We start from the raw sequence: 24,813 nt of genomic DNA on the forward strand, positions 1-24,813 counted from the left end.
TCTGATATAGAAGGCGTGTCCATACCTTTCCCATCGCCTTTGTCGAGCATTGGAGCACAACTTGAGCAATCTTGATGGTTCCTTGCGCACTGCAATCGGTGCTGCCTGGTTGGAGGCGCAGCAGGGCACCAAGCGACGAGCTTGAAATTCGATTCAATTGAGTTGGCAGATCCTCAAGACGATCGAACAATTGAATTTTGAAGACCATGTTTCTTGAACACGCGGAAAAGATCATGGTGTACTGGAACCTAAACTTTATTACTCGAGCAGCCCAGCCAGCCGGGATGAGTCTACCATAGTGGACCGACCTCAAATGATTCATGATGCCAATATCAGTTGGCGATGGTATTAGAGCATTTATGTAGGTACAATAAACGAGACATTGCATTACTTCTCAAGAGCGCCCCCCACAATGTTCTATAAAATCGAATCCGACCCGTCACCCAGCCGTACAATTGACTACCACAACCGCAGAAGCTTGAGAATGTCATAGCGTGCGAAGAATGAGCGATTCCATTTGCCAAAGATATCTACCCCGCAACATTAGTTTAGGTTCAATGTGTCGAGGGTCGAGGAGAGAACATACACATCGGAATACTCAGCGCACAAATCGCGACCTGAATGCTCGAGATGGCCATGAATGGCTTTTTGACGTATGCTTCCACAAGCCAGTCATAAGTATAAAAAGTCAACACGAAGCTGAAGATGTTTTTGAATATCAACATGCAGGTGAATGCCTCGATGACAATGTTTGCTAGTGCGTGTCAGTAATGACCGGCTTTTCGAGGTTTAGGTACGTACGATGGGCATCCACGATGTAGAGTGCGCTGGCCACTGCGCCCATTACCATTCCAACGACAACAAAGCAGAAGAATATGTCTGGAGGTAACCAGCCGTAGTGCGCCGCATCATTAGCGGTAATGCCGAAGCCGTACAAGCCGATAGCGCAGAATATAAGCTGAAATATCACGAGAAGGATACGAAACTCGGGCTCATATCTTCCCTTATTGAGTTTGATCATGAGGTGATTCATTGAATCGGACAGCAGCCCTGACAAAACGAGTCCGACCATGGCGCCAATGAAAGCCCCGGTGTACATGTATCCGGTCTTGTCCTCTGCAAACCACAGTGGGCCGCTCATGAATATAGCCGCGAGGGTAACTCCGATAAAAACTGTCCATCCGATGATGACGCCTTGGATCAAGCAGGCCTAACCGAGTCAGCCATGTCCCTTGATGGGTACTAAGATCTTACCCAGAGGACTGCAGGATGGAAAAATAGAGGAAATGGTCGCAGTAGAAGCTTCCACCAGTCCTCATCTGTCTTTCGTCCATTGAATAATTTTAGCGTTTGGAGATATGAAACTTTGGCAGGAATGTCCTTTTGTCTTGACGTCTCGTCTCTAGCGACGTCGAGTGAAGATTCCCCATTACTGGTTGGCGAGTGCTTTGGCTCTTGCAGTCCTGTATCTTCGGAAACTGGGTGCCCACTCTCTGTTCGGTTGCGCGCAGACTCGTAGTTGGGATCCAAATAGTTTGGCCGTCTAAATGCTGTCTCCGGAACCAGGAAGATCGTCAAGGGGAGGGCTGCCGCCGAGAAAATGGCGATAAAGTAGAATGTCCAGGTCCAGCCCAATTCCCGCGTGATCTTACCTGCAGCAACAGGGGTGAGAAAAGCTGCGCCGAATACTGCAACGTTGGAAAGAGCCATTCTCTTCCCGCGCTGGTGCACGTAGAATAGATCGTCTACAGATGCATTCACCAGGGCTTCGAACGGTGCCAATGCAACACCTTGGAAGATTCGAGACCACAAGAGACTCTGGTAGCTCTTGCCGCTACCCCCAGCCCATGCACAGCTTATCACCATCAACACGTGTCCAAGAACGAAGAGATGACGCTTGCCCCATACTCGCGCCGTCGGTACAATGAGGATTCCAGCGATACCCGTTCCACAGAGGTGGTATCCGGTCAGCAGAGCCACGGACATGAAACTTTTCCTATAGTACCGCGAAAGAGTCACGGTATTGGCTGCCATGACGGAGCTGGTTGTCGCGCAAAAAACGGCCACGAGAGAAAGAGCGAAGAGGGTCAAGTCGCGTTTCCATAACGGCCAATTCTACGGCATCTCCGTTAGCAGGACTCGGCTGGTTGTTCTCGACAGTTCTTGGACATACCAAGGGATCGTTTGGGTCATCGCTTGGCTGGGGAACAAGAAGTATAGGAACCGACCCTGAGCGATCGTACTTGAGATGTGAGTGGTAGGCAGGAGGCTGGTCATCGGTGCGTTCGTTCTCAAGAATATCGACGGTGCCTAACGTATTTGCCATCCGATTAGCTTCGAAGAGAGAGACTATGAGAACCAGTAAACTTACCTAGAACCTGGCGCTCTTTCACATCCAAGATACCGAGAGCCATCTTGAAAGTCAAGTAACACACAGACTCAACTAGAAGCTATACAGTCCACGAGGCGGGCTCAAGAGCACAAATGCAGTAGTGTAATGCTCTACTGAATTGCGAGCGAGGGTCTGATCGAGCCTTCAGAGGCGGGGGCGAGCATGCTGCGTTGGATGTTAACCACACGCCGTCCTCGAGGTTTGTGTCGATAAAGGTGGGGTGAAAGTTAAGGAGGAGGAATATACAGAATGACGCACCAAAATGCAGAGATCGGCCTCCAAGTTCGACTCCTCGCCAGCAAGGTGTTCATGGAACGGGATGTCGGAAAGAGTGCGGAGAAAGGGCCATGGCAGTCAAAAGCTATGCTAGATCTGGTGATTAATGAGGAACAGCCGTCTACTCGGGGCTAGCCCAGGCTCAGTTTGCCTACCCCAGATATGGTTCGTGTTCCACTTGGTTTCCAAGGGTTGACGAATGCTTCATATCCTCCTGGAGAATTAGGCCTAGTATTCTTGAATTGAGCAAGCAAGCGATTCCTGCCACCAGAACCAACTGCTCTCCTCGAATCCTCTGCTTACTCCTTAAGCGTGGCATGATAGTTCAGCCCGTGCCTAAATAGGCCTGGACAATACAGCCGCTCAAGCCCACTGTTCGTGTCCGTGGGGGATTCCTCGTCCCGCGCTAACTCGTACAGAGGACATGTCCAACCTCAACCCAGGGACCTCCATCACCAGATAAAATGCAGCACAGAGAGGCCTTCTCACCAAGAAAAATACGCGTAATAATTATTCAGGAGGCACCTTCCTTCGCCACTGAGGAGAAGCGTTAAAGCTTCCCGACCCGAGGTCTGGGGGGATCTTCAGGTCGAGGATAATCTGGCTGGCGGAGATATTCAGCTTGGCGTGCTGTTTCCCACAAATCACATGGCAGAGACTGATTGACGCTCAAGCCACCATAAAGGAGTGCCACAAGCTGAATGGCTGGCTTCATCTAGGTTACTTTGACCTTGTTTGAAATGTCACTTTACCAAGTTCAATTGCCACCGTTTGGTTTCCCCCGCGCCATAGGCAAGGGGTGAGAAGCTGGATCGTCTCAGCCTTGGAGAGCTCTATCATTGACAACGAGCAGAGGGAGTATGGAAAAGTGCTCTCAAGTACTCGGTACTGGGTGCGCTTCTTCACATAATGGATTTTGAGGGTCCCGCCTTGTGGATCTTGTCATCACCCGTCTGAAGACCGAGGTCTTGAGTTGGCTCCTCAGTCCGAGTTCAGAGTGCTCTGGAAAAGCTATTCAAAGACCTCAGTCTTCCGGGAACGGGCTGCGAAACACCGAGAAGCAAGGGACACTGAGGGGCAAGGCAGACGATGCTGTTGTACATCCTGGAATAGCGTCTCGATACCCCTGTAAACAGTTATCCGAGTACCAGAAGGCAAATGGTTCCTGGTCCGGAACTGAAGGCTTAATTAGCTCATGGTAAGCGGGGAATAAACAAGGATGTCTGGGCTTGCTTGGTCTGAAGTTTGGGAGGTCTCCGAATTTCTCTCTGACCACCCTCACTTTTTCTTTTATCCCCCAACTCTTCTGCCTGCAACAAACTGTCAAATCGTCCCAACTTTGTGTTCAAGCACCTCATAAGCTCTTTTGCCATCTCGGTTCATCCACCAGTAGCAATCATGAAGCTTCAGTCTCTCGCCGTTGCCCTGGCCACTTGCCTGAGCTCTGTAGCTGCTCAGGGAATGAGTGATCTGCCAGCGTGTGCCGTGAGTCAATCCCTTAACTCCAATGCTCTTAACTTACAAACATCACTGTCCATGTCCGTAATCTGAAGTTGACAAAGGCCACAGCAAGACTGTGCTATGGGCTCTATCCCAGAAGAGTGCAGCGGAATCAACATTGCCTGCATTTGCGGCACAGAGTCCTTCATCGCGGATATGGCCTGCTGTGTTGGAAAGTCCTGCGAAGCAGATGACCAGGCTGGTAAGTCAAGATCATGTCAATGAACTGAGATTCCATCTCTGTTGTCTTCTCCCCACAATCGGAACATTGAGTCTGTCCCATGTTACAGAATAAACTGGCATTAATGATTCACCCAGCCGCCCTCGACTTCGCAAATGGTCTCTGCGAGGGTGCCGGTATCACCAATCTCCCTCAGACTGCCACCTGCGCCGGCGACTCGACTTCGACCGCCACCGAGAGCGAGACCGCTACTGCCACCGAGACTACCTCCACTGATGACTCGGAGACCACCACCACCGCTAGCGATCCCGAGGAAACTGCGACCACCACCACCACTGAAGACCACGAGTCCGGCACTGAGAGCACCACTGAGACCTCGACTAACTCCGCCACGGAGTCTGCCAACGAGACCTCGACCCCCACTGCGTCCGAGACTCCAGCTGAGCCTGAGGAGACCGATGGTGCAGCTCTTCTCCGCGGCAAGGAGCTCGGTCTTGTTGCGGGTATTGCAGCCGGTGTTGCATTCTTGATGTGAATGGTCAATGGCCTGCCTGCTTTGCTTGCCCGGCGGTACTGGTCCTGCGATGAATTAATCATGTATCATGCTGAAACGAGGGAATCTCTCCGGCACAGGTTGAGAATTAATGATGTCCCGTTATTGTATTTATTATGCTCTACATCTGCTGAAGATGAAAGACGCACAACAACGTAATCTAATGAGAAAATGGCATTTTAATGATCAGCTCCATGAACTCCACTTTGTGCTGTAATGTATATAGGCAAGACTCCCTCTCACTCCTCTAGTTTTATAGAAAGGAAATGCAGTGTCTATCGATCCCGCTCCGCAAATCGCATCGCAATCTCCTGCCTCTCTTCACGGAGAGTAAGAAATATCTAAGACGAAAAGGTTAGCCAACCGACCCTCGAGCCACTTGAAGAGAACCACAAACCCAGAACCAAAACATCATCTCCATAAACCCATAGGTAAAGACAACGCGATTCTTTAGCTGATCCAATCCCGAAACTTCCCCGGCTGTCGACTCCAACCCAAACCGAAAGCTAGAGCCGGAGCGGGCCACAGCAGGACCAGCCCCAGTGCTTCCCCCAATGGCCCCCCAAGCATCCGGCTTACTCTGGTAAATAAAGAACGACACGGCGAAGAATAGACAGAATCGCGACGCGGATAGTAGTGTCCAAATCTCCGAGTATAGCGACGCGAGGCGCGCGATGAACGGGTTGCTTCGGATGCGGGCTGGTCCGTCGATGGACGATGGGGCTTGAGAGCGTGCGGCTTCAGCCATGGCCAGGATCTCGTTTATGTGTGGGATCTTGGTGACGAGGATAAGATCGATGAGGGCGTCGGCGACGAGGAGAATGCCGCAGATTGCGAAGGGGGATTGCGGGCGGGAGAAGGTTGGGGTCGCGTCCTATTATTTGGGAGGAATAGTTAGTCCGGCTTTCCTTGAACGATCTGATAAATAGTAAGGTAGTTTGGACCAGTTGGAGGAATTCTCCCATCATAAAGACGACATCGCTTTCGGTGATAACCTCGGGGGATTTGGTTAGGTAGACGGCGAGCGTGAAGAGGAAGAGGGCGTGGGCTTTGATGAGGGTTTTGGAGGAAAGAAGGCCCATTGTGGGCGTCTAGTTGTTGGGGGCAGAGAATTGAGCTGCTCAAAAGAGTATTCAAAATGAGGATGTTGCGTTTGTTTGGTGTTGTTGATGGCAGGCGAAGCTCTGCTGCGTATCAAGCTCGGCTGTGTGGGTACTTTTTTTCTCCGTCGGGGATCTTGATGTGGGGTCATGCTGCTTCTCCGACAACCTCACAAGACAACATCGTTGAACAGAACACGGGAACTACCAAGATATAAACCCAGGGTCCTCGATCTGCTACTTGGACCTGATGAATTTGAATCTGCTAATCTTATAGCAAGGAATCTCGCCAAACTAACAATGTCGGAAGCTTTGTTTACAAAAGAGCGCCATATCAGATATTTCCTCCGATGCCTCAAGACATTCCTGCCAGACTTGTATACATCCAATGATTCCAATCGCATGCTTCTCGCCTTCTTCACTCTCGCCGGTTTAGATTTACTCAATGTTCTAGAGAGCAAAACAACCCCGGAGGAACGACAAGGATACATCGAATGGATATACCATTGCCAGGTTCCTTCTGGCGGCTTTCGAGGGTTCCCAGGAACAGACTTTGGCGATGAGAGGCGTACGCGGGAAAATGAAGCTTGGGACCCGGCGAATGTGCCTTCGACGTTCTTTGCGCTAGTCATTTTGCTCATTTTGGGAGACGATCTGTCGCGGGTCAAGAGGGTCGAATGCCTTCGGTGGCTGCCCAAAATGCAGCGTCCAGATGGGAGCTTTGGGGAGGTCCTTGGGCCCGGGGACAATGTGGAGGGTGGCGGTGATCTGCGGTTTTGCTGCTTCGGCGCTGGCACGCGGTACCTGCTCCGGGGAAAGAGTGATGCTGGTCTTGACGGCATTGAAGATATAGACGTGGGGAAGCTGGTAGAGTTCATCGAGTCGTGTCAAGTAAGCCACTCTCTGTTTTTCTCGCTGAAGAGCCGGAAATGGTACAGCATCACTAAGATTTGTAGGCATACGACGGTGGAATGGCAGAAGGGCCGTTTTGCGAAGCACATTGTACGTCCATACTCGTCCCTGCAATATTAAGCCTGTTACTCATGTGGGAAAACTACAGCTGGTCATACATACTGTGCAATCGGCGCCTTGACGTTTTTGGATCGCCTATCTAGCGGCTCGAAGAGAGTCCCTCTCATCTCACCTGGCTCTGAGCAGTATGAATCTCTAGTCCGTTGGCTCGTCTCAAGGCAAACGACAGAGCTAGGCGACGAAGAAGACAGCGATGAAGACTCTGATGAAGGTCAAGAAATTGACAACGCGGACGACCTAACCAAGGCCGTAGCCGGGCTCAGCCTTGACGAGAGCATCAGCAAGCTTCCTCATGTACCAGGCCCTAGTGCAGAGACCCTACAATGGGCTGGCTTCAACGGACGGTGTAACAAATATGCAGACACTTGCTATTCATTCTGGAACACTGCAACTCTAGATGTACGTGAGGACACCGTCGCTGATAACAATAGCTAACGCTTGACCTAGATGTTAGGAAAACTGCCACTGGTCGACGCAGCGGGAAACAGGCAATACCTGCTGGGAAAGACGCAGCATCTTGTTGGCGGATTTGGAAAAGGTGTCGGAGAACCGCCTGGTATGTGTGAGATACCCGCTCTTCTTTCGTAGGCTCTAACAACCCTCGCAAACAGACCTCCTTCACTCCTATTTTGGTATGGTTTCGCTCGCCTTTCAAGGTGAACAGGGGTTGGACAGGATTGACCCTGCGCTCTGTGCTACACACCGGACTGTCCAGCGTCTGTATGCCCTTCCTTGGTGGCAAGGGACGGAATGACTTGCTTTGAATTGTACACATTTATAGAGTTGCAATATACCCCAAGTGCACCCAATAAATCACATGAGGAGCTCCACATAAGCAGCAGAGTTGGAGGCGTGGGATGGGATTCGATGCGTGTTCGAGAAGGCGAAACGATCGCCTCCAAGCGTCCAAGCCACCCTCCGATGTACACAGTCCACTTCGGCTGTGTGCGTGCGGCGTAGCCTATCCTGGGACCTGGGCTGTGATGCAATCGTCTCATACGACGAACAGGCAGGCCAATCAATTAGCAAACCAGGGCACTGGGGCAACTCCCAAAAGGAGAGAAACTTGCTATCTCTAAATCCTATCCACTGGCGGCAGGCTAGCGAAAACTAGTGGAATATGTCATCGACCTCTGATGCTAAAATTGCAGCACTTCATCTTCAGACTCAGGGGTTAAGAATCCACCACGGGACAGATGACGACAAAGTGCGCTGGAGAATTTATCGTTAGACTCCTGGTTATTGCGATTCCCTGATGGCGATTTCCACAATTTCAATCCTTCTCACGAGAAAGCATCATTGTGCCTAGGCTACAGCAAAAGTCAAGACTGGTATTGTCGATGGAGTCTTCCTGAGGTAAACAGTTTCTCGTTGTAGTCGCAGAACAAGCCCACATCTCGAATCTCATAGATCGTAATCTTAATCCAACAATGACAGAAACGGCCCACGTTTCCCACCAATCGAGCGGACGGCTAAATTAAAGTAGACGTTGATGGAGCTGCACTTGCAGTCTCGCATCCAAGAGAGCCTTCCCCTCAGTGCGCTCGGAGCTTCGTTGAAACTTGGAAGATTCTTCCCTGCACGTCCGTCTTTGCCTATATTCGTTTCCTCGTCTATTATTTTGATTGTATGATTCTTAATAATAGATCCTCTGTGTTAAGTAAGAGCAGACCACTTAACGTCATCTATTCCTTTTCGCCTCCGTTCCCGCCGACCGCGCTGCCCTGGTTCCTGTTCCTGTTTCCCATTCCACAGCCTCCCGCAAAAAAAAAAAAAGTCCAACGCTGACAACAACTTCAAATCCTAATCTCCGACTCACCTTTCCCTCAAGATCGAACCGCGGCGGGAATTGATTCAAGCTCGTCCGAATATCCGGCAGAGATAAATGTCTCCCGCCTCGCCCAACTCGGCCGTTTGATAGCTTCCCTCGTCCCCGGACTTGCCCCCGTTTGGCCGCAGAGTCCGCCCCTTCAAACAACGTCTATCCTTAGCCCGTCTCGGTCATTGAATGGCAGCCTCAAAGCTTTCGCAATCGACCGGCGAGCTCATACAGTCCAGTATACCAGACATATCCCGCTCCGCAGGCTTCCCCAGGGTAGGCGGAGCTCCCCTTGGAACACATGCCGCCTCCCAGGACCAGAGCGGAGGTCCAAGCCCAGAAGCAAAAGGAAAAGCTTGCCCAGTCCTACAATGAACTTCTCAAGTGAGCTCCGCCTATAGTCGGTTTCCTACGACTTGGAAGATCGTCCCACTGACCGCTTCGCTGCGATTTAGAGAGTTCTCCTCGAAAGACCTCCGGAACGTCGGGAACTATACACTAGGAAGACTGATTGGGAAGGGATCCTTCGGCAAAGTGTATCTTGCTTCGCATAAACTCACCAATGGCTCAAAGGTATTTCATTGTCTCGGATTGCCATACCCTCACCGGGCTCGTCTGATTGTGTGCGACGCAGGTTGTTCTCAAATCATCAAACAAGGAAGACACGAATCTAGCCCGGGAGATTCATCACCACCGCCAATTCCTCCATCCTCATATTGCGCGCCTTTACGAGGTTATCGTGACCGAAAAGCTTGTCTGGCTAGTCCTCGAATATTGTCCTGGTAAGAGCCACGCGATTCCAGATGGTGGGGCCATCTAACGCAGCTAGGTGACGAATTGTACAATTACCTCCTCCGAAATGGCCCGCTACCTATCGATAAAGTCAAAAAGATTTTCACTCAGCTTGTTGGCGCCGTATCCTACGTCCACAGCAAATCATGCGTTCACCGAGACCTGAAGCTAGAAAATATCCTACTCGACAAGCAGGAGAATGTGAAACTCTGCGACTTTGGGTTTACAAGGGAATATGAGGGTAAGGCGAGCTATCTTCAGACGTTTTGCGGCACCGTATGCTACAGTGCTCCGGAGATGCTCAAGGCCGAAAAATATGCTGGAGAAAAGGTGGATGTTTGGAGTCTGGGCATCATCCTTTACGCGCTAATTGCTGGTGAACTTCCCTTTGATGATGACGACGATCAGATCACCAAGTCACGGATTTTGAGTGAAGAACCGGTCTACAACGATAAGTTTACAGAGGAGAGTAAGGCGCTCATTAACTTGCTCCTTTCCAAGCGACCTCTTCTCCGGCCGAGTCTTTGCGACGTCCTCGCCCATCCATTCCTCTCCGATCACGCTTCTGAGCAATTGGCGATACTCAAAATACCTCGGCCGCCGGCATTCTCAACCTCTCTGGAAAAGACTACCCTCCAGCGAATGAAAAGTGCAGGTATAAACATTGACGAGGTTGTTGCTAGTGTTCAATCCCAGCGCTGCGATGCGCTAGCCGGCTGGTGGGCCCTTCTGATAGAAAAGGAGCAACGGAAAGAGGCAAAGAGGGAACGGAAACGCAGAGAGCGAGAGGCAGAAGCGAAAAACATTCGGCGGTTAAGCGCAGCCAGCAGTCGTCTGGAAAAGATATCAGCGGCGTTGGTAGAGGTCGACGAGGAAGGACATTCCACTGGCCTTCTTCATGAACGCGGGCGGAGAGACCGGCGAAGTTTGCCCTCGCAACTTGCAGTCCCAGAGCTGCCAATGCTCCCCGAACCGCCTGTGCAGTCTCCTGAACTTCCTACACCCCCTCCGCCCCCCGTCGACAAAGACTCAATCCGCTCCAACAGCTCAACTCGTCGCCGTCCTCCAGTGCCACCTCCCAAGGATAGAAGGCGCTCTCGACCTAGCACACTACATGTGAGCGCATCTCAGCCAGAACTTGCTCAACATGGCGGCATTTTCAGGCGTCGTACGAATCGTCGCCAGTATCCAATCATCAGCCAACTGGCTTCTCTAAAGCATTGGTTTGTAGAGTCTGCGAAACGAGCCAAGTCACCGCATCCGAAAACAAATTCCAGCACGCATCGCAAATTCCTATCCGAAAAGCTAAGTCCCGCAAAAGGTCAGGAAGGAACGAAGAAAACCACCTTGGCGTCTTCAACCTCTAGCCAGAAAACTGAGTTGGCGACACCAACTCAGATTAAGCGTGCATCCAATGCAAGCAGCTTAGCTCCAAGCAGTGCATCTTATCCTACGCGTCGCCACTCCTATCCCCGACAACCCCGGCCATTGAGCACCAGTCATGCAAGCCATCGGAATTCGCTTTCGCCTTCTCCACTTACTCCTAGAGGCTCTTATCGACGGTCGTCGGCTGGTTTACGAGGTCGCAAGTCGACATCTTCATCCGTTTCGTCTATCCGGAGCATCCACCACGGCCATAGCCACTCTAAGGCTTCGTCTATCTCCTCCAACAGCATCGGTTCAGTCTCGACCCCAACAGCTCGGACTGCCAAGTCCCCTCACACTTCAGTCAAGGTGCTTCCTACGACACCTAGCACATCAGCTCGCTTCCCTACGAATATTCGATTAGTCCGCAACCCAAACCATGGATTCCGAGACGTCGACGGTTCCGACGGTATGCCCAGCTCATCATCGTTCAACGAAGCTGCCCCCGCACCCATGTTATATTCACCTTCCTCGAGCCTCGTGTTCGCCCGGCGGAAACGCGCTACATTCAAGGGGCCAATGGTCCACGTAGCCAACATGGCTACTGGGGGATTCGCTACGACTGAATTTCCCAACGGCGATGCTAGAATGGACGGCTCTGCCCACAAAGCAGCTCGACCGGCCGCGCGGAAAAGCCAAATCATCGAAGAGGAAGAGGACGCAGAGGACGAATACGAAGAAGTCGATACCTTTACTGGTACAGAGGAGGAGCCTGCGTCGCCAATCGGCGTAACCAATTCTGACCTTTCGGGCGCGGGTTTCTCCGACCAACCTTCTAAACCCGTTCTTGAACCAGCTCCTGATCTCGATTCGAGTCCTCTCAGGCCTCCGCGCTCCTCTTCACTGAGGGCGGCGCCGTCTTTAGAACCTTTGGTTGGTTCGACCCAACCCGACAAAGCTGTCTTGGATTCTCCAAAGTCTACGGCTTCGGGGAAACGCAGTCTGGACAATACCGCTGAGCCAACTGCCAAATAGAACATTTTTGTCCCAACTACCTTGTTGGTATCATCCGTCATTCGTTTTACCCCTATATACCCCTTTAGCGGCTGTTTTTCTTTGCATTCATGGACTGCACAAATGATAATGGGTCTGATATTTCTATACACTGTGGGGTCTGCTCTCTCATTCTGTTTCCATCCTCTTTTCTCTGGCACGCAATCAGCAGGTGCCAGTTAACTCCGGATACCCCTTCTTTTCTTGTATTCTATTATTCGGTTCTTATCTTCCCCAGATTTGGCTCCATGTATTTGTGGTTCTCCCCAGTGTATTTTCTGGAGGTTTCCTTTCCCCAACGTCTACGGTTCCCCGTCTCTCACTGCTTCGGCATCATCTGAAAGGTGCCTTCCAGGCTGGTCCTGGAGAAGGCGCGGGAATGATATCCTGTAGCAACGCATGCTTTCTCCTGTTATATAGACCCGACTTATAGACTATATCCATCTCATTTATTGTACTTGTGAACGTTATCTCATTATTGGGGTCGATCTGGAAGCAATCGGCCAAAGAGAAAATAGCACAAGAGAATATACGGAAATCCATCTCAGAATATAGGCAGAGGGCAAAACTAAACCGCCGTTAAAGCGGCATGGCAGATGATGTAGGAGGTTGAAAGCCAGCAGATAACCACCTCTCAGGCTCCATTTATTCGGGCGAATAAACAAGCTTATTTCACGCTGATTTGCGCTCATCCAACCTTGTCAGTTCATATTGTCCCTTAACCGCCTGCAGTCCACTGTTTTCGGCGCTGGAGCTCGCTGGAGCCGTTTTCTTCTTTCATCCAACCGCTTCCCAGTTCTTCCTTCTTTATCCCTTTTTCCCACAGTCATAATATATATACCTTGTGCTATTCATAATATTCTCACCAATCCCCTTCCAACCCGCTCTCCTTTCCGCTCTCCTTGGGGCACCATTCACAAAACATGGCCTTTGCCACGATAAACTCCGCCCCCCCAACGCGTGCTCCCCCGAAACAAAAACAAATTCACATTCCAGCGATTGAAGATGCCTTTGCCGCTGAACCCGCTCTGAAGAAACAAATCTATGATGCGATCGGTACGGATTTGTTACCCAGAAGCGCACCTCCGCAATAAGCAAACAATACTAAGAACAACCTTTCTCCCATCCAGGCTCAACCCCTCAACACGCTCCTCTATTTGAAGATATCGCCCGATATACCTCTAGCCTGCGAACAAGAAACGCGAACATTGCTCAACCTGTCCAAGTGCCCGTGCACGACGGACCCGCCGCCAAAAAACGCAAGATTGAGAATGGCGCGCTCGCCGCTGGGAGTGTTGATGGTGGTGCGCAGTCGCTGGCCGATCTGAAGACGCACGGAGAGCTACAATTCTACATGCAGGATGTGTCCTTTGCGATTCCGCAAAGGAAGAAATTGATGCTGGAGATTACGGCGGGCAAGAAGTTTCTTCGGGCAAGGAATCAAGCCTCGAAGGTGGTGGAGTTCGGGGTTCCTCTGGATCGCATTCGTATGTTTTACTGTGCCGCGTCTGCTTTTTCTCTTAACGTTAGAATTTCTGCTAACCCGTTACAGAGCACGTATTGTGTCTTCCAGTTCCGGAAAAGAACCAGCGGCAGTTCAACTTTTGCATCATCCCTCGGTATGCTGATGGGATCAACACGGCACCGGAAGGTGAACCTACACCCGAGACGATTGTTTGGACGGTCAATGACGGGCCTCCGAAGGCTGCATTTTCGGGTTCCGGGCAGCAGATTGGGAATGGGGAAGGGGAGACGGCTGAGAATGTGGTCCGGCGGGTGCTGAATGATAACTTGTCGCAAGTTCGGGTTGTACGTCCGGATGCGCAGGAGTTTGTGAGCGCCATGCCGGAGGCGCATCGAAAGGGTGAGAAGGCATATCATGTCAAGGCATTCCGGGGTAGTAAAGAAGGTATGTATCACGGTTGATGTTTGAGAGGTGGAGAGAGGATTGGACTAATTTGTGCTTGGTAGGGTACCTCTTCTTCCTGTCTACGGGAATATTTTTCGGCTTTAAGAAGCCGCTTCTCTTCTTTGGCTTCGAGACCGTCGAGTCAATATCTTACACCTCCGTTCTTCAACGTACCTTCAACCTCAACGTCACAGCGCGCGCTCTCGGCAGTGATGAGACGCAAGAGTTCGAGTTCTCCATGATCGACCAGGCAGACTACGCAGGCATCGACACCTACATCAAGACGCACGGCCTTCAGGACGCTAGTCTCGCGGAAGCTCGCCGTGCGAAGCAATACAACATCAACGGCGCCAAGACAGAAGAAAACGCCAATGGGGATGCTCAAGGCGCCGACGAGAGCGAGCTGCAAAAGGCTCAGCGTGAACTCGAAGATCAGGAGGACGAGGAAGAAGAGGACTACGACCCAGGCAGCGAAGGTGATAGCGACGGAAGCGGCTCCAGCAGCGAGGACGACGATGACTCGGCGCAGGACGACGACGACGACGACGAAGAGGGAAACCTGGTGGCTAACGAGCTAGGGAGCGAAGCGGAAGACGTTCCGGATGATGAGTTGTAAGAGCTGCGATTTGTACGAGTATGGATGAGATGGCGCCTGCAGTCAGCTTCTTATGATTTGTTTGATCTACTGGTTAGACGTTAGATGGCGTGTCGGAGGCTTATCAATTGAATGGCAGAATGTGCTTGTTACACATCAACTCGACCGTTGACCGTGTCATACATTATCTCTGGGCAGTGAGCTGTCTCCACGTAGAGCTGATTTGTCCCAAGCATTGTGCACAGGGCAGACTTTCTCCCACAACACAAGTGCAAATGTATGGCTTGATCTGTCCGTTTCAGTCAGGTGTCGAACCCAGGAATTCATTGGTTGCTGTGGGTCGTCCTGTAGACGTGTCAGATGGAGAAGCCCTGCGGAGAGTCGGATGTAGGGGGCATGTCGGTCTGCGTCTGGGAGAGGTGAGTTTCAGCAGGTACGCCTGTCAGCCCTGGAATGTTCCTGGATCTTGGTTTACGGGGTAAATATTGATCTTGACGAGACGGATTATGACATAACAAACAGAGATCTCAGATCAATCCAGATTCCAGGGCATTGAAATTAACTATGGAGATTGCGGAATCGCGGATGGGGACCTCGGGACCGTTGGGAACTGCCCATATCATACCAGTACAGTATTTACCAGACAATACCTCTTAAGCGCGGGCTAAAGCAAAAGGAGAATGGCACCCTGCAATAGCTCACTGGTCAGGGGTATCGATGAAAGAAAAGGAAACCCCAGATAATTCAGCTGCGCGCCTGTCTCTGGAGACTCTCCCTGGTAAAAAGAGAAAGCAATTTATGCGCAGATTGAAAAGTCCAGCCCGCATTCCAGAGGGAGTCACCACAGTAACAGGATCTGGCTTGAATCCCTTACACAATCCAGATCTTGTTCAAAGCCATGACGTCGGCATTGAGTGTCCACTCCGCCCTGTCTTTGGCAGTTGATACCTGATTGCGAATCTTCTTGGGCCGGGTGAAAGGGGCCTAAGATCAATATTCTCTGGCAGGAGAGCTTATTGCCAAGATCACCATCAACAGGACTAGAGAGAGAAAAGCTTCCTGTGGCCGAGACTTGTTGAAAAGAACACCGCCTGCGCTTGGGATCCGCTTTTTGGCTCAACGCCCGAGCGATGACTCGAGCGATGAGCGCTTTTTTGTGCTTTCTGCTGCTGACACGATTGTTCCTCATTGTAGAATATCGCATTGAAGAGGCTGTTGGCTCATGTAATATTGATAGTACGAGGTATTTGGCTAATTGGGTGTCCTGGAGAATCGCCGAGGAGGCAAATGATTGATACCTAAAAACAAAAGTTACCATACCGCCTGGGCGCAGGCCAGTGCTGCCAGTCGGGTACGGGCGTTTCGCCCTTACCAGACTAGACTGTCGCTGTTCAGATCACACCCCGTAGCGTCGCCCGTTCAGACTTCGGCTGCTCTCCTGCTTTCGCCTCTGCCTCTCTGCCTCTCTGCCTCTCACAGATCCCTTCTTCTCTCTCCGCCTCGTTTTCCCTTTTCCTGCTTCGGCCTCCCCTTTACCCACTCGTCGTCCTCCGTGGATCTCCATTCCATCTCTCTCCTCTTCGGCTCCTCTCCTCCTTCCCCTTCACCTCTCTCCTCCCCGTCTGCCTCTCCGTCCTCGTCGAACCACTGCTGGCTGCAGTTCGAGAGACTGCCGCGCAGCTGGTGCAGATTCCTTGGGAGCTTCTTTTGATTTGCCTCTTTGAGGGATTTTCTTTTCCTTTTTTTTAGGAATTGCACCCAGCTTCGAGATCTCTCCGCACCGTCAATTCCAGGACTCAGCCTCCGAAGACGCCTCGACAGCTCGATCTCTCATCCCGACGCTTATCATCTCCACCACTCCTCTCCTGCGCTTTTGAGCATTGTTTTGCCATCAATATTAGCGTTGCTCGTCGCTGTCGGCGTTGTCAGTTTCCGCGTTTGCGTACCATCTAGTCGTTGGGTTATTGCATGAATGGTATAGCATAGGACATTCGGACGTTTCTGTAAGCTATAATCCCTTCCGACATTGCATTCTTGATTGTGCACTACACCGATCATCGGCTTTCCTAACATTAACATAGCCTTCACGTGTTTGCCGCCCGTCGAGTCTTCCGCACGCTTGTCCCGTCGTTTTCAAGGATTCCCGACTCTTCGTCCCGCGCAGGCATGGCTTCCTCGTCGTCCAACGTGGTGGGTGTCCACTACAGAGTAGGAAAGAAAATTGGTGAAGGGTCTTTCGGTGTCATTTTTGAGGGCACAAATCTCCTCAACAACCAGCAGGTTGCGATTAAGTTTGTGCGTTGCCCCTTGAACTTAACGGATTAGAGTTCAACGACTAACGGCACCAGGAACCCCGGAAGAGCGATGCTCCTCAGTTGCGTGATGAGTATCGGACGTATAAGATCTTGGTTGGATGCCGTAAGTGCTTTGCCTGGAACTCATCCGGATCTTCTGCTGACACGGTCCAGCTGGCATTCCCAATGTCTACTACTTTGGCCAGGAAGGTTTGCACAACATACTAGTCATCGACCTTCTCGGCCCGAGTCTCGAGGACCTGTTCGACCATTGCAATCGACGCTTCTCCGTCAAAACCGTCGTCATGGTCGCCAAGCAAATGGTACGTAACCTTGTACACCTTTGCATGAATCTCACTAACCTGACCAGCTTTCCCGTGTGCAAACTATCCACGAAAAGAACCTCATCTACCGCGATATCAAACCCGACAACTTCCTCATCGGTCGCCCAAACTCCAAGGCCGCCAACGTCATCCACGTCGTTGACTTTGGAATGGCCAAGCAATACCGAGACCCCAAAACCAAGCAACATATTCCATACCGTGAGCGAAAGTCGCTGTCTGGAACAGCACGCTATATGAGTATCAACACCCATTTGGGACGCGAACAGTCACGACGAGACGACCTTGAGGCCTTGGGCCACGTTTTTATGTACTTCCTACGAGGTGGCCTGCCGTGGCAGGGCCTGAAGGCTGCCACCAACAAGCAAAAGTACGAGAAGATTGGAGAGAAGAAGCAAACCACCGCGATCAAGGATCTCTGCGAAGGATTTCCAGGTATATTCCACAGATCTGACCATATTTTACGTCAACTAACGCGCCTTAGAAGAATTCAACAAGTACCTCAGCTACGTGCGCAACCTTGGATTTGAAGACACCCCCGACTACGACTACCTAAGGGACCTGCTCACGCAGGCGCTTAAGAACGCCGGAGAAGTCGAGGACGGCGAGTACGATTGGATGAAACTACACAACGGCAGAGGGTGGGAATACAAGTCCTACTCGTCACAGCAGGCTCTCCACAACTCCGCCCTTCCTACATCTGCCAGAGATCTCCACGGCCAGCCGCTTCGAAACAGCTCAAGGCCCGGCGTAACCGCAGACCGTTTAAACGCCGCGCAGCCCCCGCCCCCCTCTCCAGCGAAACCCGGAGTCGGGAAGACGCGCGAGCAGCAAAACGTCAGAGGCGGCATTCCGCCGAAACGCCAGAGCGGGGGATTCGATGCAACTCCAGCCGCGTCGACCACGGCGCAGTTCCAAAACTCAAACGCAAACATTCCGGGTCGAGTCGGCAGTCCGGCGAACGCGACGAAGAACCAGCCATCGCAGGCCGGCCAGCAGGCGAGCAATGAGCCGCAGCCCACCTTTGTCCAGAAGGTGATGAAAGCGCTATGCTGCGGTAGGTGATTATCCTGCTACCTCCGAAACTTCTCGTGTCATGCCAGCTCATCTTACCCAAGGTTGAAAGGTTGATGACACACTGTTCTCAGTACGGAATCTGTGTACTTCTACGTAATTATCCTTGGTGTTGGCTTTTGACTCTTCTTTCCTTTTTCTTCGTGGTAGGAGGGTTGGAAGGGCAGCATGGTCTACACACAGTCATGGCTCGGCCTCTCGCCCTTCTCTTCCTGACGAGCATAGTGTAACTTGCAGACGCTGCTGGCAGATGGACACTATGTGGATTAGGGCAGATATATTGTTCTATATTTCTCTCAACGACGGGCCCTTGAGCAACCACTCCACCCGCCTTGTTCCGTACCTATTCGACAAGGTCAGATGGACTTATGAAACGGGCTGGACCTCTAGGAGCAACCCTCCTTCATCCTCTACATCCTCGCGTCATTATCACTCATTATGGTGCTACGGCTTGGAACGGCGAACTTGCGTTTGTGTGTTTTTTTCTCTCTCGCCTTTTGGTTGTTTATGCACTGCTTTGTCCTGCATTTGTGGCATGAGCCATTTAATTCTAGATTTCATCTTCTTTCTGAGTATATGATCACTGCCTCAGTACCTGACCTTGCCGCGAATCATCCGATATTACCCCGCGCTGTCTTCAGCTTGAATGGCTTATCGACGGTGTTGCCGATACTGCAGAAAGGCGTTTTCAATGAGCATTTGATGGATGAGACCTTGCGTGTGCTCAGGGTCGTCGTCTATCTATGTGGCATGTTTAGCATATAAATGGTTTCGTGTCTCCGCGGCCTGTCGATACCTGCAGGAATGTCGTTTTGTCATTGACCAGGAGTTGGAGTTTTACGCCAGCCTGTTCTAACTTGTTGCTTTTCTTGTCTCTGTCGTTCTGTCATGTCAATTCAGACAGCGTCTCGTCGACCTTCCTACCTTACCTGCCTTGTCCATTCATAAGCTTTTAATCTAGTGTTCTGTTCTGCTTCTTCTGTACATTGGACAGGGCAGCGAGTTGAACTGTTTTGGAATGGGATCCTGTCAGTCTATATCGGCAGGCGTGTGAATAGATAGTCAATGCTAGGTTATATCTCTCAATCCTGAATTGATGAGTACTAGATACTCCCTTTGTCACAATCCAAAACGCTCACTATAGACGATTCATATCGCGGCTACTTTATCCAAAGAAGACACCTCAATCGCAGTCCACCTTTCTCAATTCCAGGACATCCTCCCTTGGTAGCCATCTCACTCGGCTACGCGCAGGCCTACCTACCATGGACATCAATGCCACAACCTACATTAGGACGCAGTGAAAGAGGTTAGCTGCTATTGCATATCTTCCACCTACCTACTCCTCTCAAGCAACAATCATGATCTCGGCATGGCCGAAAGCTTACGGTTCTAAATCACACATACACTCATACTCACTTTCTCCCCTTACTTTGCCACATGAACCAGACCGCAGCTGGACTCTACTAATAATGTTATATCACGGGTGCACTACCTTGCAATGCATTAACTCGCAGCGCCGAACGCTTCCGTCGGGGCGATTAGAGTGGGTATACGGATGAGTACATGCTAGGTAGGTAGGGCGGGCAGCGATTGTAGTGTGACATAGCATAGCAGGTGTGTGTGGTAGGTATATGTTTCTGCCTGCTGTGCTCCATAGAGGTTGGGAAGGACCATTAAGACACTGCGCGGTGGATTGTTGGCGGGTAGTAAGTAAGTAGTGTCTGCCTACCGTAGCAGGGCATGTGGATCGGGAGAGACAGCAACTGTTACAGGGGTGTAGAGCTCCTCCGTATGGGTGATCAAATCTGAAGACTTGGGTTTTATAGTTGTCTTGCAATTGTCTTGGGTTATGTTCCATATATCTGTATTGAGTGTGGGGGATTTGGGTCAATTACTATATGGATATATATATATATATATATATCCTTGCATAGATGATTCATGATGAGGCCACGAAACAGTACATTCCCAGATGTTTGCCATGGTGATATGGATTTTCCATGCTAATTTCATTCTTGATGATTTATGTCTGTCGCCGACTCGTGTAGGATAATGGACAAAGGTACCTACCAGCTGGGACGAAGTCCGTTGTTCGCGGGCATCGTGGAAATCTCCAAAGGTGGAAGCGAGGGCGAGAGCAAAGCGAACTTACTTCGAATTTGAGAATTCGCAGATGACAAAACAAATTCCCAAAGGAATCCAACTCACAAATCTTACCTGATCCTCAACATTTCGTTCATTGAACTTAAGTCAAGAGACAAAAGAACGGTCTCACACGACCATCTAAGGCCCGCGAGGCGAAACCCATCCAATGTATCTATCCATAGGACAGAATTCGTCCAAGCCACAGTGTGTCGGTGCTCAAAGCGAAATGTTGATTTTCTGGCTGAGATCCAGCCACGACTCAGGAGCGCTAAGCCGAATTGCTCACAAGGCTAAGTAGCTGTTTCTTTGTCCACGATGCTTCAGAGGAGGAAACTGGAGCTGAACCGGGCGAGTAGCAGCTGATTAGCTGGTTGGCATCCGAAGAGCGGGGGGTGGGCTTTAGACTCCAGAGCTTGCATCATGTTTGGGGTAAATTGTCATCGGGCCTTGATGGAAGTGGAGTGATTGGGCTGGACTGGTAACTGCGCTGCACTGTGCCAGTTGTGTATCTCCGGAATTCATCTCATTGGACTCTGGGAGCTGTGTGTGACTGTGTGGATGGATTGGAACCAGCGGGAGCGGGGTAGTCGGCGGCTTGTGTTGTTTGGAATCCAGAGCTTGATTTGTAATTGCCTATCTTTGAGGAGAGACACCTGGGACATGTGAGTTGGCACAACTCTCGTCCGGACCCGAAACGACACCAGTGCGTTCAAGACATGTGTGAGCCTGCGAGGTGTAGATAAGCGGAAGCTTGAGGTCCGGAGAGCTGAGTAGTTGACTACAGCACCCCTTGTACTTGCCGATGCATTAGCAGGCTCCTGGCTAACAGCTCCTGCTGCAGCAAGCAGCAAGCTACCGGCTCCCTCAACAAGCATCCCTTTCCGGATCGACGTAAGTCCGTCCGAATCCAGACTCGCCAGAATTGGCATGCATGAAAGCGCAGGCGCCTCCTCCAAACAGAGCGCTAGCCTTCCTGGAGACCCCAGACTCCAGAGCCCCAGAGAGAGCAAAGCGGGAAGTCCTTTTCTGACACATCTCTTGCGCTATCTCGGCCTGAGCAAGAGCCCGACTCACGCAATACTGCAGCTGCTTGTCGACTTCAGTTTCAACTTGATCGTCTTCTCCGCAGTGATACGAGCTCTCATGGAGATGCCGTCATTGCGCAGGAGGCCGTTTGACCAATCTCATCGACGAAAGCGTTTGAAAGGCTGATGCAGCTCGGCAAATTGGGCGGGGTAACACAGGCGACTCAGCCACGAAGGCGAGGGGAGCATTCAAAATTCAGACTTGCTGGTGTCTTTGTTGGCTTCGCTCTGGCGATTGGACTTTTTGTGGATCGTTCGGAATCGCCGGATCGTTGCCCTTGTTTGCGGGATTGGCGATAAGCGGTGCGTGGCGTGAAGAGTAAGACATGTCAGACTGTCAGACCACGTGATTTGGCGTTCGCCAAGAGATTCATGGCGAAGAGACCGAGGATGATTCTCATCGCTCAACCACCACGTCGCGTGGGATGGCTTTGGCCGTCTCTGTGTCAACACGGTTGCCCTCGTATTCTGCAGGAGGCTAGGCCATTACCGGTGACCGGAATCTGGAGTAGAGTAAGTACTAGGGCATGGATAGGCGAGGCCCGGGGAGCGCACAGGCAGAACCAAGATATGGAGAAAGTTACATAAAGGATTTCCATGGTGCAGCAGACATTGCGACCAAGGCTCGGAAGGTCCTCCATGGTTTCAGACGACCGTCATCCCCACTGAATTCTAGAACTGGGAACCCTTGGGCAGTCTCGGATAGCATCGGCATGAGGTGAGAAGACATACTCTGGAAGCACTGGGCAGACGAGGGGGGATGGGATATTTAGGCTATGCTCCGGAGAAAGGGCCTGTCTAAAAGCCGCTCAAGACTTCTAAGTCGGAGTTGTCAGCATAAGCATTGAATTGAAGACCTTTGAAGTACGTACTGTTGAATGATTGGGCTTAAAATCCATACCGAAGCCGGGAGATTGGGTTGCGAACCGAGAGAGCAGAGGTGGATAGAGGTGGACCGCAAGTCCATGGAAACCTGTTTGCAGTCGCAGAGATGGAGAGATCCACGGAATTTACTTCCTGCCGGTTTGAGGATAGAAGCATCGCATCATCGAGATCGAAAAATCTGAATAATCTCCTGATTCAGCTCGGAGATTTCAGGAGAATTTACATGCAATGCCCCGACTCAGGTAGGCTGACTATGTTGGCATGAATAACCTTCTCTGGTATTTGACAGAGTAACGTTACACTATCGATGTTGCCACCTTGACGCGAGAATTTTTTCTGGTATACACATGCTGAATGGGCGCGTACTATTATGGTGTGGCGCTGGGCTCTTCTAGCAGAGTTCTAGAATCCGATCCCGCGGAACAGATCACAGTTATCAGACACGGAGTATGTCCAGCACTCCGTAGTATTCCGTAATCTGTTTGTTGTCATCGGGTTCAAATCTTAGCAAAAAATGATTGTGGAACTGAGCCAGATATTGAAGAGGATCTGCATGTGCCTCTGAGATAAACTCTTGAAACCGGCGAAGATCTCGAACAATGACGTGATGAAAGCTTGTACCTGACAAAGCCAAGCAGTGCCATTCCATGAGATACTTCTGGGACGTCTTCTCGAGTCTTCTGCTGTGTCACGCAACGTAAACTCTTGAGCTCTGCAGTGCGACCCTTGTCTCCACGAGTACGTAAGCATATTGATGCAGATGTAGTCAACGTCGAGCAAGAAAGGCCAGAAATCGCGTGAGCAGTAAGGAGAGGGCGAGGGATCATGTTGTTGAAGACCCGACTCATGCGTTGCGCCCGGTGTGGAGCCTGTGTGGGGTCAATGTGCGCCACCACCGCTCCTCCCATTGGCCGTCTGCAATTATTCCACGCCCCCGCCGCGTTATGACCACGCAAGAGTTCTCTCACACTGAGGTCTGACCCCGTGGCCTGCCACTGCTGACTGGTTGGACGGCCGGGCGCCCAGGGTGTCATCTGATTAGCGGGTCTGCTCAGGGTCATCCAAGGCGCCCAGGGTTCCTTTTCCCTAAAAGAAAATTTTTCTTTTGAAATTCTTTGGCTGTTCTGCCGCGTTCTGGAAGATGTTAGCCTGGCTTTTCTTTCTTTTCTTTTTCTTGTTTCTTTTTCGCCGCACACCAACCCAAAGCAGACGCGGCTCCACCCGCCTCTCTAATCTTGCTGCTATCTCTGACTCTATCGATTGTCACTGTATTAGACTGATAAAACTCCGAAGGCGACCGACATCGCTATCGAATTCGACGCACCATCAGAGATAGCGATATACCAGAAGCCCAGTTGTGACACATATGCTGTAGAACTGATCCTGCATCGATGCCTGCAGGCCCTTGCAGGCTCGCACGCTTGCGCGCTCCGTTGAAAGAAAGCACCAGGCAGCAGGCCTTGTGAGTGGTGAGAGCACAGCGCCAACCCAAACGCCTGTCCTGGCATTATTTTTATTATTATCGAGCCTTGAGGCCAGGATCGGAGGTCTCGATTGAAGAGACCAGATTCCTTGGCTGCGAGCCTACGACGCTTGTGGCATAGCGCGGGTCAGATTAGGCAGGAGCGGACACTGAAGTCTGAGCAGCTTCAACAGTCTCAGGGTTTGGTGAGACCAGGTAGGAAACGCCTGATGATGCACAGCAGCCTGTCCAACTCCGGCCGAGATGCGCTGCACTGCAGCAGTTTTTGCCTGCGTGTCTCAAAGCATAGCTATCCCTCTCCTTCCGGAGTTCTCTGGAAGGGCTGTCGACATCTTGAGGAATTCCATTCCCTGCTCCCTTGCCTCGTCCTGCACCGTCTTCTTGGCGATCCGCAGATCCTGTACATTGTGGCCAATCAGGGCCCAGGGCAACCCCGGTCAGGTCGTCGTGCACCCCGAAGATGAATGGAAGATGGACTGTCATCCTTAGACGCCCAGAGGCTTAACGTGTTTTTCTTTGAGACTTCAGCCCTTTCTGGGGAGATAGATGGGACGGCATCTGATTCTTTGCTTTTCTTGTACAAGCACATCGGTAGTCGGAACTCGGAAAGTTCATCAGTCCCACCGCAACGGTTTGCAGATAAAGTCAGCTCAATCTTTGACTCTGGCGCCGTAGCACCGCCAGCGCAAGATAAAGAGAGAAGAGCCTTGTAGAGGCTGATTCAAAGCAATTGATCCAGGCGTTGCCTTTCATCTCGGTCCGTACTCCGTATATAACCAGATCCCGTCACCCGACTGGGCGTTGATTTTCGCATAATTTTTCTACAATCTTTGTAGCTTGTTGCCACCCGAACGGTCCAAACCACGCCTTCTGGAGCTTCGGCTTGGCTGTGTCCCTACAAAAGCTGCAAAGACCCTGTTCCTGGCGGCTATGATT

General features: G+C 51.2%; 8 protein-coding genes across 8 annotated transcripts; 5 read left to right on the top strand and 3 right to left on the bottom strand.

Annotated features, from left to right (window-relative positions):
- Positions 1-189: 189 nt before the first annotated feature.
- Positions 190-2,393, bottom strand: BJX68DRAFT_226893 (putative MFS transporter). The gene is made up of 4 exons (XM_071038574.1): positions 1,255-2,393; positions 802-1,210; positions 587-754; positions 190-530 (listed from the first exon to the last, which is right to left on the bottom strand). Exons 1-4 carry the CDS (start codon positions 2,032-2,034, stop codon positions 460-462), a joined length of 1,428 nt encoding a protein of 475 aa, XP_070903599.1. The 5' UTR covers positions 2,035-2,393; the 3' UTR covers positions 190-459.
- A 1,523-nt stretch (positions 2,394-3,916) lies between these two features.
- BJX68DRAFT_226900 (CFEM domain-containing protein) lies at positions 3,917-5,088 on the top strand. Its single transcript, XM_071038575.1, has 3 exons — positions 3,917-4,153; positions 4,238-4,370; positions 4,487-5,088. The coding sequence occupies exons 1-3, from the start codon at positions 4,067-4,069 to the stop codon at positions 4,882-4,884; spliced, it is 618 nt and encodes a 205-aa protein (XP_070903600.1). The 5' UTR covers positions 3,917-4,066; the 3' UTR covers positions 4,885-5,088.
- Positions 5,032-6,102, bottom strand: BJX68DRAFT_226904 (uncharacterized protein). Its single transcript, XM_071038576.1, has 3 exons — positions 5,847-6,102; positions 5,300-5,776; positions 5,032-5,243 (listed from the first exon to the last, which is right to left on the bottom strand). The coding sequence occupies exons 1-3, from the start codon at positions 5,982-5,984 to the stop codon at positions 5,178-5,180; spliced, it is 681 nt and encodes a 226-aa protein (XP_070903601.1). The 5' UTR covers positions 5,985-6,102; the 3' UTR covers positions 5,032-5,177.
- Positions 6,103-6,163: 61 nt separating this feature from the next.
- cdc43 (protein geranylgeranyltransferase type I subunit CDC43) lies at positions 6,164-7,967 on the top strand. Its single transcript, XM_071038577.1, has 5 exons — positions 6,164-6,893; positions 6,959-7,004; positions 7,063-7,433; positions 7,482-7,590; positions 7,646-7,967. The coding sequence occupies exons 1-5, from the start codon at positions 6,303-6,305 to the stop codon at positions 7,786-7,788; spliced, it is 1,260 nt and encodes a 419-aa protein (XP_070903602.1). The 5' UTR covers positions 6,164-6,302; the 3' UTR covers positions 7,789-7,967.
- Positions 7,968-8,988: 1,021 nt separating this feature from the next.
- On the top strand, positions 8,989-12,221 carry BJX68DRAFT_138562 (non-specific serine/threonine protein kinase). Its single transcript, XM_071036429.1, has 4 exons — positions 8,989-9,237; positions 9,309-9,426; positions 9,488-9,635; positions 9,683-12,221. Exons 1-4 carry the CDS (start codon positions 9,155-9,157, stop codon positions 12,043-12,045), a joined length of 2,712 nt encoding a protein of 903 aa, XP_070903603.1. The 5' UTR covers positions 8,989-9,154; the 3' UTR covers positions 12,046-12,221.
- Positions 12,222-12,706: 485 nt separating this feature from the next.
- On the top strand, positions 12,707-15,068 carry rtt106 (putative negative regulator of DNA transposition (Rtt106)). Its single transcript, XM_071036430.1, has 4 exons — positions 12,707-13,119; positions 13,194-13,550; positions 13,616-13,972; positions 14,035-15,068. Exons 1-4 carry the CDS (start codon positions 12,987-12,989, stop codon positions 14,586-14,588), a joined length of 1,401 nt encoding a protein of 466 aa, XP_070903604.1. The 5' UTR covers positions 12,707-12,986; the 3' UTR covers positions 14,589-15,068.
- A 1-nt stretch (position 15,069) lies between these two features.
- Positions 15,070-15,964, bottom strand: BJX68DRAFT_138586 (uncharacterized protein). The gene has a single exon (XM_071036431.1). It carries the CDS (start codon positions 15,883-15,885, stop codon positions 15,406-15,408), a length of 480 nt encoding a protein of 159 aa, XP_070903605.1. The 5' UTR covers positions 15,886-15,964; the 3' UTR covers positions 15,070-15,405.
- A 522-nt stretch (positions 15,965-16,486) lies between these two features.
- On the top strand, positions 16,487-18,397 carry BJX68DRAFT_138597 (casein kinase I). The gene is made up of 6 exons (XM_071036432.1): positions 16,487-16,570; positions 16,649-16,862; positions 16,916-16,985; positions 17,036-17,184; positions 17,232-17,637; positions 17,687-18,397. Exons 2-6 carry the CDS (start codon positions 16,734-16,736, stop codon positions 18,265-18,267), a joined length of 1,335 nt encoding a protein of 444 aa, XP_070903606.1. The 5' UTR covers positions 16,487-16,570; positions 16,649-16,733; the 3' UTR covers positions 18,268-18,397.
- The last annotated feature ends 6,416 nt before the right edge of the window (positions 18,398-24,813 follow it).

The sequence above is a fragment of the Aspergillus pseudodeflectus genome (genome assembly GCF_044049435.1).
Source record: "Aspergillus pseudodeflectus strain CBS 756.74 chromosome Unknown BJX68scaffold_4, whole genome shotgun sequence".
NCBI classification, from domain to species: Eukaryota; Fungi; Ascomycota; class Eurotiomycetes; order Eurotiales; family Aspergillaceae; genus Aspergillus; species Aspergillus pseudodeflectus.

Bases quoted from the DNA above. Each gene is read 5' to 3' on its own strand.
- BJX68DRAFT_226893 (XM_071038574.1), bottom strand. From the start codon at position 2,034: ATGGCAGCCAATACCGTGACTCTTTCGCGGTACTATAGGAAAAGTTTC. The intron at 1,211-1,254 runs GTAAGATCTTAG...TGACTCGGTTAG, and splicing joins TCCATCCTGCAGTCCTCTGG to GCCTGCTTGATCCAAGGCGT. The intron at 531-586 runs GTATGTTCTCTC...GTTGCGGGGTAG, and splicing joins TGCGCTGAGTATTCCGATGT to ATATCTTTGGCAAATGGAAT.
- BJX68DRAFT_226900 (XM_071038575.1), top strand. From the start codon at position 4,067: ATGAAGCTTCAGTCTCTCGCCGTTGCCCTGGCCACTTGCCTGAGCTCT. The intron at 4,154-4,237 runs GTGAGTCAATCC...CAAAGGCCACAG, and splicing joins GTGATCTGCCAGCGTGTGCC to CAAGACTGTGCTATGGGCTC. The intron at 4,371-4,486 runs GTAAGTCAAGAT...TGATTCACCCAG, and splicing joins CGAAGCAGATGACCAGGCTG to CCGCCCTCGACTTCGCAAAT.
- BJX68DRAFT_226904 (XM_071038576.1), bottom strand. From the start codon at position 5,984: ATGGGCCTTCTTTCCTCCAAAACCCTCATCAAAGCCCACGCCCTCTTC. The intron at 5,777-5,846 runs GTCCAAACTACC...CCCAAATAATAG, and splicing joins TGGGAGAATTCCTCCAACTG to GACGCGACCCCAACCTTCTC. The intron at 5,244-5,299 runs GTTTGTGGTTCT...TTTTCGTCTTAG, and splicing joins AGATGATGTTTTGGTTCTGG to ATATTTCTTACTCTCCGTGA.
- cdc43 (XM_071038577.1), top strand. From the start codon at position 6,303: ATGTCGGAAGCTTTGTTTACAAAAGAGCGCCATATCAGATATTTCCTC. The intron at 7,005-7,062 runs GTACGTCCATAC...GGAAAACTACAG, and splicing joins GCCGTTTTGCGAAGCACATT to CTGGTCATACATACTGTGCA. The intron at 7,591-7,645 runs GTATGTGTGAGA...CCTCGCAAACAG, and splicing joins AGGTGTCGGAGAACCGCCTG to ACCTCCTTCACTCCTATTTT.
- BJX68DRAFT_138562 (XM_071036429.1), top strand. From the start codon at position 9,155: ATGCCGCCTCCCAGGACCAGAGCGGAGGTCCAAGCCCAGAAGCAAAAG. The intron at 9,238-9,308 runs GTGAGCTCCGCC...GCTGCGATTTAG, and splicing joins TCCTACAATGAACTTCTCAA to AGAGTTCTCCTCGAAAGACC. The intron at 9,636-9,682 runs GTAAGAGCCACG...TAACGCAGCTAG, and splicing joins AGTCCTCGAATATTGTCCTG to GTGACGAATTGTACAATTAC.
- rtt106 (XM_071036430.1), top strand. From the start codon at position 12,987: ATGGCCTTTGCCACGATAAACTCCGCCCCCCCAACGCGTGCTCCCCCG. The intron at 13,551-13,615 runs GTATGTTTTACT...AACCCGTTACAG, and splicing joins GGTTCCTCTGGATCGCATTC to AGCACGTATTGTGTCTTCCA. The intron at 13,973-14,034 runs GTATGTATCACG...TGTGCTTGGTAG, and splicing joins ATTCCGGGGTAGTAAAGAAG to GGTACCTCTTCTTCCTGTCT.
- BJX68DRAFT_138586 (XM_071036431.1), bottom strand. From the start codon at position 15,885: ATGGTAACTTTTGTTTTTAGGTATCAATCATTTGCCTCCTCGGCGATT.
- BJX68DRAFT_138597 (XM_071036432.1), top strand. From the start codon at position 16,734: ATGGCTTCCTCGTCGTCCAACGTGGTGGGTGTCCACTACAGAGTAGGA. The intron at 16,986-17,035 runs GTAAGTGCTTTG...GACACGGTCCAG, and splicing joins TAAGATCTTGGTTGGATGCC to CTGGCATTCCCAATGTCTAC. The intron at 17,638-17,686 runs GTATATTCCACA...AACGCGCCTTAG, and splicing joins TCTCTGCGAAGGATTTCCAG to AAGAATTCAACAAGTACCTC.